General features: G+C 53.7%; 1 protein-coding gene across 1 annotated transcript; it reads left to right on the top strand.

Moving 5' to 3' along the window:
• Positions 1–5,162: 5,162 nt before the first annotated feature.
• On the top strand, positions 5,163–12,261 carry OSR1 (odd-skipped related transcription factor 1). The gene is made up of 3 exons (XM_017526287.1): positions 5,163–5,476; positions 9,878–10,574; positions 11,343–12,261. The coding sequence occupies exons 2-3, from the start codon at positions 9,910–9,912 to the stop codon at positions 11,476–11,478; spliced, it is 801 nt and encodes a 266-aa protein (XP_017381776.1). The 5' UTR covers positions 5,163–5,476; positions 9,878–9,909; the 3' UTR covers positions 11,479–12,261.
• The last annotated feature ends 2,485 nt before the right edge of the window (positions 12,262–14,746 follow it).

Below are 14,746 nucleotides of genomic sequence, written 5' to 3'. Positions count from 1 at the left end.
CTAATGGTCTGGGAGGAAGGAGAGGATAGGAAACCTCACATGTTTCAGGGAAATTGACTCACAGAAACAGACTCCCTCTCTTTCTTCCCGTGCCTCTTCAGAAAGCCAGGAATTGGAATCCGAAGCAGGGAGTGCAGACCTAAGAGGGGCTGGGGAGAGAGGCACCGGCGGGGAGGGGTCCCTTCTCACCTCCGGGTGTGCCCGGAGGGACAAGAGGACCCAGCTGGCAAATGCAGGAAGGGGTCCCAGTAGATCTTTGCAAATCATCTTCCCGGGACCAGAAGCGAACGGCGGCAGATAGTTGCTAGGAATTTTGGATTACTTAAAAACAAACAAACAAACAAACAAACATTCTCATCCATCTGAGAGCAGCCACGTTTGGTTTGGGGCAGGGAAACAGAAACCCCGTGGCGAGAAGGAAATCCCCCTCCGTTTGCTCTTTGGAAGGGTAAGCCTGTGCGTACTTTTAAACGAGTAACAGCAAACTTCGTAATTGAGAAAAGAAAAATTGTAGAACTAAAACACTCTTGGGCAAAGTGAAATACGAATACTGCGGGTTTGCGAGTTTTCCAGGAAGGGGTCCCGAGATGTGGCTGGCTCGCCAGCAGGGGGCACGTTTTCTTTAGGATTGCGTCCCAGAATCCCGAAACCTCCAGCCGGACTCTCTCCGAGTCCCGTCGCCGGAAATCGCTCTGCAGATAATAACGCACCGGTGTCTGGAAATGTTTAATTACCGCTAACCCTCCTTCCTCCAGCGCCGTCCGCTGCCGGTGCAACCCGGCAGGACCCCGCGCCGCGGGTGCAAGTAGGTGGTTCTGTCAGCGGGGCTCCACCCTAACGATCCACTATTCCGTTCAAACTACTGTTCTCCAGCATCCCCGGCTGATGAGACATTGCCTTGTTTCGAATGCACTTATTTACGCCTCGGAAAAAGGAAAAGTTCAGTCACCTTAGCACATAGATCTGGATGTGTCTAAAATAATCTGACAACTCAAATTTGAGTAAAAATTAAAAAACCCACGCCGTCTTTTACACACATTTCACATTTGATCTTCCCTACAGAAGACACCGTCATTCCATTTTCCCGATGGTAGCATGCCCAGAACTCATGTAATTCCATGCTCGTATTTGTGCTTCATTTCAGATATTTTTACAAACCAAAGGTAGATATATACATATATATGTGTGTGTATGTATGTATTGTTACATTTATTAAGGTGAAAAGAGAGTGACATTTGTGTGCTCGTAAAGAACTTACCAAACGGGAATTGCCTGGAAAAACAGTTCACTTTCCCTTTCAGTTTTGATACTGTAACTTGTCTGTCGCTGTCACAACAAAAAAACACCCGCTCTTGCGTTCACCTGGCATCTGTTCTCTTAAGGACCCTGGATTGCATTATGTTATCAGGGGTGTTATCTGAACAAATGTGCACAGGAGTCCTGTTACCTACCTCCCGTGCTTAAATATCCTTTCCACCCCCAAGCAGGATTTTGACCTGATTGACCGTAATGGCTCCAGAGGAACTATTGAGCCATTACTATCCATCAACTAAATGAATACAGAGGGACGCCTAAATCTCCAGGTTATTTGAAAGCTCTGTACATGCATAAGGGGCTTCTAAGGAGCAGACCCCCAATTGCCTGCAAAGTAGTTGCAGGAAGTAGTTGCGTTGGAAGCAAAAATTCGCAAGTGCTGAGTGAGCAAACTCCATTTGAAAGAATGAGATTTTTTTTTTTTTTTTTTTCATGGGATGCGGAGAGGTGGGGTTGATTTTTTTTTTTTTTTAATCCAAAACACGTCAAAGCAATATAGACCACATTCTAGTTAATTTTCTGGAAGCTGCTCCATTTTCACTCCTAAGACAGGCTGGGTCGCTTTCTTTCTCAATGAGCAGGAATCGAGAGAGGGGCTGGGGTTGGCGTGGAGAGGTGAGCAGCGGCCATCACCACCCCAGACTTGGCCAGGAAAAGGCGGCAGTAAAGCTTGCTGCGACACTGGATTCAGCGCGGTCCATAGCCCGGAGGCCCGGGCAGACCCGGGGATCGCTCCCTGGATGGACTTTACACCCACTGGCGGGACGTGGGGCGGAGCGCGGGACAGAGAGCTGGAGGCTTGGTCTCTACTGTGGGGACCCTTCTTCTAGGCTGCCCGGAACCAGTCGAGACTGGGACCACTTGGGCGCTCGCGGTTCCGCCCCGAAGGCAGTGAGCGAGAGAGCCAGAAAGAGCCGCCGCGGAGTTCGCGCCGGCTGGAGTCCTCAGGCTCAGAGCTAGCAGAGGCTGCAGCCGCGGTGACGGAGTGCGCTGGACTCCCAGTAATGAGATGGGAGTTTTATCACCTTCACTGGGTTTCCAGGAGGGCAAAACTGTTGGGTCCTAGCTACAGAGGACGTTTACCAAATTCGAAACGTGACGTCCTCGCGAGTCCTAAACAAATCTGACCTCGCTAAAAAAGTACCCTTGTTGCCCTCAGGTGTCCTGGGTCCTGTCTTTGTCAATCCATCCAAGCAGCAGTCCGCACACGGCGCTGGGACCCAGGACCTGCTGGATGTGATCAATTTCTCTTAAATGGGCGGGGGAGGGGATACCTCAGCACTGACGGCAATAAGGGACCTTAGCTTTGTGGGCTTCCTTCTGACTGCTCCGCCCAGAGGGAACCCTGACTCTGGTTGGCCTCCTGCGGAGATCGAGGCCAGGGTTTGCGGGTCACCCCCTTGGGAGCTCAGAGTAGGATAGAGGACTTTTCAGCTCCTAGCAATTCTTGAATTTCGTTATCCTCCTTTCTGAGATTGTGCATTGTCAGCGACCTACAAGGCTCCTCTCTGAAGACAGGCTTCTGAAACAGGTGAGCCCTGGTGGGGGGCCCTCGTTGCCAGGGCTCAGATATGCTCTGGCCTTGTCCTGTTCTGTCCCTGCTGACCAGGTCCAGGCAAAGGTGGCCATGATTTTTCTAGGAGGCACAGCCTGGGGAACCAACAGCAACCTTGCTTCGGACACCCTGCTCTACATCCACTAAGTTCTAGAGACCTGAGTCAGGATCAGTTTTCAAGATAATCTGGCAAAGCAGTGGTGAAACAAACTTGGTTGCATATTTCTTCTTTAAGATCAGGAATACTTTCTCTCCAAGAAAGCTCCAAGTAGTAGAGGGATCACTACCTGGAGCTTTCTTGGAGAGAAAGTATTCCTGATCTTAAGGGATCCTACTACTTGGAGCTTTCTGAAGTCCTGGGGCACATTGGCCAAGGGCCCTGTTTTAGAAGAGAAAGACTACTAGAAACATAAAAGAAACACAGTTGAGCTGTAAGGGGTGCATAGCTGGAGATTGGTTATTTATACCCCAGGAGATTCCATCCTACCCTAATGACCAGCCAATGTTCTTAAGTGATCTGGACAGCCAGAGGTCCTCTTGTGTGGACATTTTTTTTTTCTTCTTAACTTTTACCACTGGTAATGGAGTTTCTCCAAGCTTTGCTTATTTGGAGAGCCTGAGGCTGGTACAAACACACTCTCTGTGCCCAAGGTGGAAGCCAGAAAAGTTCAGCATTGCCCTGTGTAGACTTTCCCTCCAGGCCTTTCCTTACTCTTGAAGCTTGCTGTTCTGGAAGCTCTAGGAAGTGGTGTGATCTCACTTCCCTTTTTCTCCAAGCGTTCTCACTCTGGCAAGAATGTCACTGCATTCTAGCAACTGCTAAGATTCCAGGAGCATGGACAAACAAACTTATGTGAATCTCTTACTTCTGCACTAACTTGGGGCACTGGGTAAGAGCTGTTCCTTCGAGCAAAGATTGCACCCCATCTTACTCCTCCTCAAACAAGACAAACTTACCCAGAGATTGGAGGCTAGATTCTTTTCTAAAGGCCTGGGGATATAAGGAAACCCTCTTTCAACTATGCCTTTTGGGGAGAGGGTCTCCATTACCATCTCTCTAGGTCAGGTATTACAACCTTCTTCATCTCCCAAGAAAATCAGATTGGCTTTGCAAACCAAAGCTGGAGATACCAGAAGCTCGTCGAGATAGCAGTACCAATACTTAGAGATCCACAGAAGCTAGGATCCATCTCCAAGAGTCACTCAGCAGCAACTCTGGGGCAAAGGCAGGGAGTGAAGTTGTGTGATCTGGACCCGCTCAAGTCCCTGGAAACCAGTGGCTCTTCCAGTGCCAAACCCAAGACCTGGAAGGGCATTCCAGAAAGGCATCAGGGAGGCATTGGGCTGGGGTCAGCCAGAGGTCATCTTTTGGAAATGAGTAGTCAAGGGGGTGCTGGCACCTTCCATAAGGCCTAGGCAATGAAGATAGAATTTTTAATGTCCAGAACTCTGATTCCTTTCTGATTCAAAACTCCTGAACCAGCTCCTTGACTCAGAGGCCTTGGAAATGACAACTTTGCAGCCCGCCTGGCTTGCCAGTGCTGCATACGTGAGTCGAGAGTGCAACCGTGCATTGGGGGTGAAATCTCAGAGAGTTCTGGGCCCCAGGAAAGTAAGTTTCCTGACCTCCTTTCCCTACTCTCTGATCTTTCTACTGGACTCCACAACGTAGGGTCTGGGTTGAGCCATATGCACTCGGATGTTACAGCTCGCTTGCTTCGGTGACCCTGGTCCTCTCGCACTAGAAATTAACCAGCGCTGCCTGGGTTACCACCCTGGCCCCGAGCACGCTTGGATATCCTGGAGCTGCTCCACACTCGGGGTCTGCCGCCTGTGGAAAGAGATTCTAGGAGGAAAGGCGACTCTGTCAGGCGCCAAAATGCGTTGAAACCCAAGCCGCAGTGTGGGGATCCCGGCGCACAGAGCTCCTGCCCCTGCCTCCCTCCTCCCAGAGAGCACGGGCTGTGTCCTAGGAGCCCAAGCATAGGACCTCGAAACGTGCGGTGCCAGCCCGCTCTCATCTGCTAGGAACCGTCTCATCTAGCGTGCCAAACGTGCCCTTCTGGACCTAAAAAAGGCAGAAGGGGTCGCGCAGGACAGAAGAGGAGGGGATGTAGGTCGGGAGAGACCGGGTCCAAGCGAGCGCAGCTGCCAAAGAGGGCTGCCCGGGTCAGCAAAACTTCGTCTTTCATTGCGCAGGCGCAGGGCAGGGTTGGGGGGCAGGGGAGGGAGGGGAGGAATCCTGAGGCAAGGGGCGGGGGTGGGGGGGGTGAAGGAGGGAGGGTGGTGGATTAAAATAAGTAGGCGGCTCGGTGCTAAGGGATGAGTGAGTCGTAGCTCGGCCTCTCCCCGGCACGTTCCCAGCTGCTCCTGGTTCAGACCCAGCGAGGGAGCCGCGAGCGAGGCTCACCATCCCCGGCGGGCAGGACCCGGGGTTGCTGAGCGCTCGCTCCCGCGTGTCCTGCGCTTGGAGTCCCTGCGGCAGGAGAGGAGTCGGGGCTCTAGAGCTCCCGGCGCGCCTGTGGGCTCCATCGCCTCCAGCTTCCCCGGTCCCCTCCAGCTAAAGCCCCAGAGACGTGCTCAGCCCCGGGACCTCTGCGGAACAAGGTAACTGCAGTCCTGGGCGCCAGGGCTCAGCAAGGCGAATGCGGGCAGGACTCCCAGGTTTCTTATCACTGCGCGGCGGGTGCCTCCTCTCTCTCAGTACCCCCGAAGGAAGCTCTTTGCCAAACGAATGCTGCAGAACTTTTGTGAAAGTGAGAGCAGGGTGGCTGGGGCCGCTGGCTCAGGACTTCCCACGCGGGGTCCTCGGCCTCTGACCTCCGGGGATTGAGGGGGCGGGTCTCCACTACTGCCTCCAGCCCGCCTGGCTCCGCGGAATCCCGGGCGAGGTGCCTACGGACTTTGGAAGTCAATCTGTGGGCCCCCTTTAAGAAACCAGAGCAACTTCAGCGGGCACAAACTTTCCCGAGACGCGCTCCCAGCTCTGGCTGACGCCTTGGCTGACGAAGAAGGAAGAGGGAGTGAATGGCCACAGCCGCAGTCTACCGCGTCAGAGACAGGTGCATGCCCCAGCCCGGTAGTGCTTTCGTTCAAGTTTGTCTTTTGAGGAGTTGCGCTCTGGTGTGAGGCCGACTAGACCCTAGAGCGCAGGGCCACAAGTCTGATCCCCGCCTCGCACTCGCGCTCTGACCTCGGGATATTTTCTGTAGGACGATTGCTCTGTGTCGTCAAGGCCTGGAGCAGAACCTTTGATTGTCCTGGTGCAGGGAGGCAATGCCAGTGGTGCGCAAGCACTGCTTTCCAATTCGAGACCCACATACAGCACTAGTGGAAACTATGGAGCCGCAGTGTCTCAGGGCTGGGGATTGGAAAGGTTCTGTTACTCCCCTGACTGTCCCTCAAACCAGCCGTCGGGAGAGAAAGAAGGGGGAAAGGGGCGAGGGGCTGCCTGCTGAACTAATTTCTCCTCCGAAATTTCTCTGATACGAATGGAAAACCTCGTCCAGTTCTTTTTCAGCAGCTCAGGCAGTAGCGGGTTGGGCTCTCTATGTGTAAAGTAACCGCGAGGGTTTCTTTGTTGCCATAATTTGGTAAATTTCACCCAGGCTAAGAGCTGCGCTTTGGCTCTGGAGAACAAAACCACGTGCAAGGCTAGGTGTCCCAGGTTCACAGCCCCCAAGGGAAGAGAAGGGCTGGAGGGGATTAGCAGCGACCGGCGGCGGGTAGTTGTTCCATCGCAGGCTCCTCGTGGTAATTGCTGTTTTATTAAGATTGGGGGATGGATCGCCGAGGACGCCTCGGACATTTAAGTTCAGTCGGACGGCCGCCTCGCCAATGGGTTTGTTAGATCTCGTTTGTTGAGAGAATGCTACAGAAGTATCCGGTGCCGGTCAGTCCTCTTCCTGGAGGTCCGGACGCCTGTCACCACTCCATGTCGAGGCTGATTTTCTTGGGTTGCTGCTGGGCTCCCCCAGGCGCAAGCTCGTGGAGTTCGCTCCCGTTCTCATTAATGCAAGCAGTTAACTTGCTCACGCTCAATTAGCCCCGAATAAACCACTTTAATAGACTGCACACTTCATTAATGCCTGGTATAGGACTGGCGGCAGACCCGGGATTGGCGCTCCACCGCGCGAGGGACGCGAGTGCCCACACTGCGCAGGGACCCGGGATACTGAGCGTGAATTGCGTCTGCTGTGCGTGGTCGGGTCCCCTTACTCTTTCCTCTCAGGTTCCAAGGCCCGAGATGTTTGAGGAATGAGTGCCTGCCCTGGGGAAGGGTTTTCCAACTTGTGTTTAAAGATCGAAAACATTCGCCCTGGGGTTCCGGGGTCTGGGAAACAAGAGCCGGGGGGGCCGGGAGTTCGCTCATCCTTTCTGGCTGGAGAGGCTAGGGTGAGATTGAGTTTTTCTCTTAGCTGACCTACTGAAACCGGATCGTGCTTTCGGCCCAAGAGCCACGTTTCGAACGAATTTCGTCCCGGAAAGTAGTTGGCGGGAGCCTGGGGAACTCTGGCTTCAGAATGCTTCAGAAAACAAGGAATGGGCTGGGTCGGGGAAGAAAATAAATGTAGTGTTGGAGAAAACAAGATCGGGCAGATAGCCCGGAAAGGTTGGCTCCCAGGAACCATTATAGCTGCAAGCATTCCCCCTTCCCAGCACCCACTACGGCGCCCAAGACTGCTCCTATCTCCGCTCCTAGGAAGAAGGCGAGGAAAGGCCTAGCGAGGCTGGTGGTTTCTCCCACCCAGGCACGGAGCGGGTTCGGGCTCCTGTGCAGCCCAGAGTCGCACAGCCATGGCCGCTGGCTTGGCCTTGGATAGGCCAAGCACCAGAGGAGCAGGAGGAAGCCTCAGCAGCGCCCAGCAGGCTCCTGGGACCTGGAGATAAGGATCTGATTTCCAGCCTCGAAGGGAAGAAGAGGTGACAGCAATTCAAAGAGTGCTCATCTCGCCTAAGTCCAGGCTGACCTTTGAAATTAGCGAGTCTTCTCCTCCTTTCCATTCCCCAACCCAAAACGGTCCCAACTTCCTCTCTGGCCCAATTTTTACTTCTTTTTGTGTCCAAGCTCTGGGATAGTCTCAGTTTGTCCCACGATCTGGGCTTAGAGATGACCGTTGCTGAAGCCACAGGCTGCCGGCAGGGTCAGCGCTCTGCTTCAGAGGCCAGGTCGCTCAGCCTTCTCCCGCCCTGAGGCTGAGTTCATTGCAGCAGTTTTTATCCGAGTGCTAATTTAAACTGCGCCGGCAAACCGCTATGGTGTTTTTACACCCTATTCCCAGGAAGCCCTCTTTCCTTAGGTCCCACCACACAGCCAGTGACCCCCTTGCCAGTTCCAGGAGAAAAAGGTTTCCTGGGTCAACATTTCCTCATTCCTCCTGGGAAAAAGGCACTGCACATCTTTGGACAGAGCCAGGCTTTGAAAGCCTCACTGCAGCGAAAGGCAGAGGAGTCTATGCCTGGGTCTTGCCCTAGGCTGAGGGTCAACTCAACCTGGGGAGAGGAGACACACTGAACTAGGGAGCAGAGCAGAGGCCAGTGCATCCCAGGGAAGGGGAATTACTCCATGTTAGAGCAAAGGACCTAGAAAGAGGAGAGTAATGAAAGGTAAAGGAAGAAGTCAACAGCAGGGGATTGAGGCTTGGCAAGAGAAGGGAGTCCCAAGGACCCTGCTGTGACAATGACTTCTTAAGGACCCCCAAGCTAACAGCCAGGAGCTCAGTGCTTGGGCTTCCCAAGGATCCCTGACAATTTAGACTTTGCTCACCCTGTTCTTTCCTCCATTGGACACATCTGAGTTACGTGTGTCTGGGAGGGTAGAGATGAAAGGCCTTTTTGCAGAGCACAGATGGTTCCATGGAGGCTGGAGATCATGGTCAAGGAGGTCTGGAGATGCCAGCCCCTGATCACTTCAGAGTGGCTTTCCTCTGGCCCTGCTCAAGCTCCTTGACCTTGCAGTTGGAGGTACACAGACCACAAGAATGGAGTCCTGGCTCTTGCTCTTTCCCATAGGCATAGCCACCTGCCCATGGCTCACCACACACAAGAACATGCTGACAACACAGAGACCCAGCTCTCCTTTTCTTTAGGGGAGTCGGGACACTAAAGCCCCCTTGTTTGTGACTGCACAAACAATGGGTATCAGCACCCTTCTTGAAAGCAAAATGGTCCCCAAGGGCTAAGGCAGGGCAGGGAGTCAGTCCGCAAGCAGCTGCAGAGAGTGGGGCCAACAGGTTTCACTTATTAAGGTAGGGAAGCAGATTTAAAGTCAAAGCTGAGAGATTTGAGGAGAAAGATGACAGGGCTTCTGGAAGCCAAACAGAAGGTCAGCCAGAAGATCTTAGCAAATGGGAGCCAGGAGGTGCATGTATTTTTCTGCATGTGTATGTGTGTTTTTTGTGAGACTCTTGATGAGTGCAATGTGATCGTGTGTGTGTGTGTGTGTGTATGTGTGTGTGTGTGTTTTAAAGCCAGTTTTGTGCTATAAAACACTGGTTGTACCAGTCTTTGCACCTTGTCAATTTTGCCTCAAAACGTGTGAATCTACGTGTGCATTTCTGTGTTTATCTGCAAATAAATGTGTAAATGTGTTCCCCAGCTCCTGTTATCTTTGCAGGAGATTGTGATTCCGTGTTGACTCAGGCTTACCTGGCTGTCAGTTTGTACAGGACTGGCCAATTTTCCTGTGCTTGTGCCTTTCTCAGTGTCTTGTACACAGTATACAGTAGGCCCTTCTCTCCATCAAGTTGCGTGACTGCCAGAGGCCATTTGGAGAAAGCCCTCAGACCAGCGAGCGTTCTGAAAAGAGGGCTCCCCTGCATCTTACATTGCCACCCCCTTTGTGAGGGTGGGGTCTTAGACTCTCAGTGGGTTTTGAGAGTAGGGTCTTAGACACTCTTTTGCGCTGGGTGTGAGGAGAGGGTGTGGCTGGGCTGGAATTCAGGAGGAAGGCGACCCACCCTGAACTTGTTTATTCCTCCCCATGCCCTTGCCTTCTTTTCTTTGCAGATCCGGATTGAGAAGCCACTGCAACTACCAAAATGGGCAGCAAAACCTTGCCGGCGCCAGTGCCCATCCACCCTTCCCTGCAGCTCACCAACTACTCCTTCCTTCAGGCAGTGAACGGCCTCCCCACAGTACCCTCGGACCATCTGCCCAACCTGTATGGTTTCAGTGCGTTGCATGCTGTGCACCTGCATCAGTGGACGCTGGGCTACCCGGCCATGCACTTGCCGCGCTCTTCTTTCTCCAAAGTGCCAGGCACCGTGTCTAGTTTGGTGGACGCGCGCTTCCAGCTGCCTGCCTTTCCCTGGTTCCCTCATGTTATTCAACCCAAGCCCGAGATCACCGCTGGAAGCAGCGTTCCAGCGCTCAAGACCAAGCCGCGCTTTGATTTCGCCAACCTGGCCTTGGCCGCAACGCAAGAAGATCCGGCCAAGCTTGGCCGCGGGGAGGTCCCAGGCTCCCCTGCGGGTGGGCTAGGCGCCCTCCTCGATGTGACCAAGCTGTCTCCAGAAAAGAAACCCACAAGGGGACGTCTGCCTTCCAAGACCAAGAAGGAGTTCGTCTGCAAGTTCTGTGGGCGCCACTTCACCAAGTCCTACAACCTACTTATCCATGAGCGGACGCACACTGACGAGCGGCCCTACACCTGTGACATCTGCCACAAAGCCTTCCGGAGGCAAGACCACCTGCGAGACCACAGGTGCGGCAATGCGGGTGGCCCAAGAGAGAGCTCTCTGCCTCTGGCCTCACCATCTTCCTCCCTAACGAGATTCTTGAGACCCCCTACTGGCTCCAAGCCTCTGGAGGTTCAGGAAATTCTTTAAAATCAAGAAGGAAAGCCTAGGAGACCCAGGGATAGGTTTTGGAGCATGGGTTCAGGAAATGTGGGAATAAATAGGACCCAAGATTAAGTGAGGTCTCCGTGAGCTCCAGACAAACACATAGCTTCCTCCACCCCGCTTCCTCCATCCTCAGGGCTGTCCAATAGAAGGTTTTGCGGTGAAGGAAATGTGACATGTGACACATGTGACAGTTAAGTATTTGAAATGTAATAGTGCACCTGAGAAACTAGTTTTATTTAATTTTAAGTAATTTAATAAGTATTTAATAAGCACACATGCTAGTGTGTGCTTATCACCATCTTGGACAGTGCAGGTCAAGCAAATTTTCTGACTCCAGCTCCCTTAACTCGTCTTCAGTGTTGACCCAGGCCTTATAAGGAGGCCAAGCTTGCCTCTCCTGCCCACCAGGAAGGCAGGTAACTGAACCCATGTAAGGATCAGACTTTGCTAAAGCATCTCTTTCTCCTCCCCACTCCATCCCCATCAACATTTTGTCCCATCCACACTTGGTACCCGACAATGCCCTTTTCCTTTGAGGGCAAGTGCCCCATAGTGGGAGGGGATCTTGGGCAATTGTTTATAATATTGCATCATTTTGCGAGGATGAACTCTGTTTCTGCCCTCAGATATATTCACTCCAAAGAGAAGCCCTTCAAGTGTCAAGAGTGTGGGAAAGGATTCTGCCAGTCCAGGACTCTCGCTGTCCACAAGACGCTACACTCACAGGTGAAGGAGCTCAAAACCTCCAAGATCAAATGCTAAATAGAGCCTCTGGGTCACAAGGACCCTGGGCCCGGCGGCCCTCTCCTCCAGAGGGACCAGAAGCCTAACTCTGGCGGGCAGGGGAGAGGCGCTTGTTCAGGACCTTCCACCTCTCCAACATTGTCCCCTGGGTCCCTGGCGCACGCGGCACTTCAGAGCCCCGTCCGGGGCCTAGACCCAGACCAACCCGGCTGCTCCCCTAGGACGCGGCTAAACTCTTGGCCAAAAGGCGGTACTCACGTGGCGGAAAGGAAACTGCATTTAAAAAAAGAACGAAAGCTCCGTGGAGCCGCAGCAGCGCCTCTCCCAGAAGTATTACTTTTTCTATTGTTATTTTATACGTTTTCATTTTTATTTTTGTCTTTGACCATATAAGCTTTAAGTCTGACTGCGGAAAGTGAGGGGAGAAGGGAGAAGCAGCGAAGTCCTTCGCACTGGCACCTCCCACCTCCTCCTCCCGCCCCTGCCCCCACCCCTGAGGCTGCAGAAGTGTAATCCCGGTATCTACTTCAGCCGTCTGCCCCGGGAACCGCGGGGCCAGGAGCGCCCCCTCCCAGCTCTTGCGGCTCAACAGCTCCGGGGACTCAGACAGCCGGGCAAGAACCTCCGGCCTGGGGGCTGCAGGGGGCCCGGCCTCTGCCGCCTAGACACCACGAGGGAACAGCCAGCCAGGAGCCGGGCGTTCTATTGCGATTGGCACTTTATGCTGACCATCGGTAACGGACATTTATCACTGGAGTTTTTTTTTTTTAAACTATTAAATAAACGGTTATTTTACAGGCATTGCAGGATGGGTAATTTCCCTCCTAAACGCGGAAAACCGGGTGGGTCCTCTCTTTGAGAGGACCAGGTTTCTCTGCAGGACGCCAGCATGTCCCGCTCCTTCCACCCTGTCTTATTAGGACGACAGGGCTGAAGCGGATGGAGAAACGCCCTCTCTCCCGGGTAGGTCTGCCTCTGCCCCACCATGTATTTTCTTACTTTTCTCCTCCACCTCCGGGGTAGTGTCTCAGCCTTCCCACTCCTCACCTCTAAAGGGCTGTGAGTTTACTAAGAACCTAAGCCTGAAAGCAGAACACCGGCCGTGAGAAATCCCAGCGTCTCTGGGTGCTGAGGTCGCTTAGGGTGCAAGAAGAGAAGAGACTGTCGTTCCCCACCCTAACCGAAGGCCTCCCTCCTGGCCTCTGCCTTTGGGGTGAGAAACAACCACCCTCACAGAGCCTCAGAGCTGTATTGTTTCCCGTACCCCGGGTCCCAACACTGGGCTGCAAATACGCAAACACTGCTGCCTCCCCGGAACCCCAAACCAAAATCACTCCCTCCCTTAGGATCCTTCAGACACAATTCTCTCCTTGGGAATTGTCCCTCTTATGATCGAGGCTCTAGACCCCCGAAGATTTCCTACAAATGTAAAGCCTTGTCAGGAATGGCGGGGGCGGGCGCCCTGGGAGGCCCAGGACGCTTAGGAGGAGAAATTAGAGTCCTTCCTCCATAAGCTGAACCTTCCCTGGGGTGTCTAGTTTTCCCACATTTAGAAGTCGAGCCGCCAGGGCTCTCCTGCTTGGGGCGAGGCGGGGCTCCCCCAGCTCCAGCGCCCTGACCGCGAGACCGCGCAGGCGGTGGCGCCCGCGGCCTTTCCCAAGCGCAGGGTGGCCTCTCCAGCTTCAGCGCCTGGAGTGCGGCGGCAGCGGACGACGACTGGACTAAGCTTCCCTGCGGCAGGGACCAAAAATCCCAGCCTCGAACCGGGCCCTGCTGGCTGAGAAAGCGGCAGGGGATGCAGGAGTTAAAAAACTCCTGCCTTTCACCCCCATTCCCACTTCCTCCGGGAACGCTCCCCGGTCCTGGGCAGGCTAGAACGTCAAGGCCTGGGAACCAAATTGGGCATTGGAGCCTGGCACAGGAGGCTAGGACGAGCCCTGCCCTCCGCGCTCAGAGCCGCGCTGCCTCCTGCTGGCCAGGCATGGAGGGGCGGCCCAGGACTTGGGGCACCTCAAGGAGTCTTGCCCGCAACCTTGCGAAACCGCCACGCAGCTGTGTGTTTGGTCCCGAAACCTTGACTGGCCCCAGCGGCCACTGCGGGTGAGAAGCAGGGCGCTGCTGGGTCTGGCATGGTCTGAGGGATCTTCATTAGTTGGTCACTATCCCAATCCTTCTTCCACGAGAGTCCACAAGGTCGCGCGTGGCCCAGGATGATTCCCCTATTCCTGAGAACTGGGGCCTCTGAGTACATGGAAGTGGAGTTAGCCAGTAGGTTTAGGTTTGGGGTGGTGTCGACGGTCTGGGCCCAAGCAGTGCACGCAAGTTGTGGTGTGGTTTGTGCCTGACCATAGCTTGTGCTACAGCCAACTGCAGAGGCCTCATTGGTTCCTTTATGAAGCCCCACGAGGCAGGGGGCTGTTGTTGCTCCAAACAACCGGAGTGCATGGGTGTACACACACACACAGGGAACCCTTTCTAGACCCTTGGCTCTTTCTAGGACTCTACCTTTGGGATTATCTATGGCTGCTCTTCCCTAGCTTCTGACATCCCTCCACCTCGCGGAACGCATCCTTCCACCCGCAGAACATCATGCTTCTGCAGTTCCCGGGCCTCAGGACGTTATAAATGCTGTGAAAGGGGGAGGTTTGCCAGCCATGTCAATCTTTTTTGGGTCACCCCTCCTCCAACCAGTCCAAGGTCTGCAACTGAATATCAGTATTAAGTGTGCATCCTCAAAATAACAGATTTCCAGTGCAGAGTTTTAAATTGGGAGTGGGAAATGGATGGTGGGATAGGGTGCTGCGTGACAACTCCCTGGTCCTCTCAGAATGCCTCTATTTGCTCTACTGATGTTTGCTGTTACCCTGGTGAACTCAGATCACTTCTCACTACAGCTTGCTCTAGTGATTCGTAGACTGTGCAGAAACAGTAACTGCAGGTGGAAAGGCCGTCTGGGCCTCTGGTCCATCAGACCCCTTCCAGGCTACAATGTGATTGGTTGATGTGGTTGGAAACTAGTATCCCAGTTTCCTGCTCGTACTCACTGTGGGTTGCACAAAAATGTGCAATTGAGAAGGCCAGAAATGCTGGGTGGCTTTTCTTGCCTGCACCAATTTTTTTCCCAATACATCCCTAAAAAGTCCCAGCTCCTGTTTCCTCTCCGGACTCCCCACCACAATTAGCTTCGTTGGTCCCGACTGTTCCTGGTGCTCAGCGTTGCTGGGGCCATTTTTCAGGAGCGAAAGAGGCCCATGGTGCTGGCCAGGTGGAGTTCAGCTGGGGCCCT

This window comes from Cebus imitator, unplaced genomic scaffold (assembly GCF_001604975.1).
Source record: "Cebus imitator isolate Cc_AM_T3 unplaced genomic scaffold, Cebus_imitator-1.0 Scaffold1, whole genome shotgun sequence".
Classification (NCBI taxonomy): Eukaryota; Metazoa; Chordata; class Mammalia; order Primates; family Cebidae; genus Cebus; species Cebus imitator.
The sequence above is the reverse complement of the archived record's forward strand: the minus strand, read 5'-3'. Positions and strand labels throughout refer to the sequence as shown.

Excerpts from the sequence above, each read along its gene's own strand:
- OSR1 (XM_017526287.1), top strand. The coding sequence starts at position 9,910 with ATGGGCAGCAAAACCTTGCCGGCGCCAGTGCCCATCCACCCTTCCCTG. Across the intron at positions 10,575-11,342 it reads GACCACCTGCGAGACCACAG|ATATATTCACTCCAAAGAGA; the intron begins GTGCGGCAATGC and ends TTCTGCCCTCAG.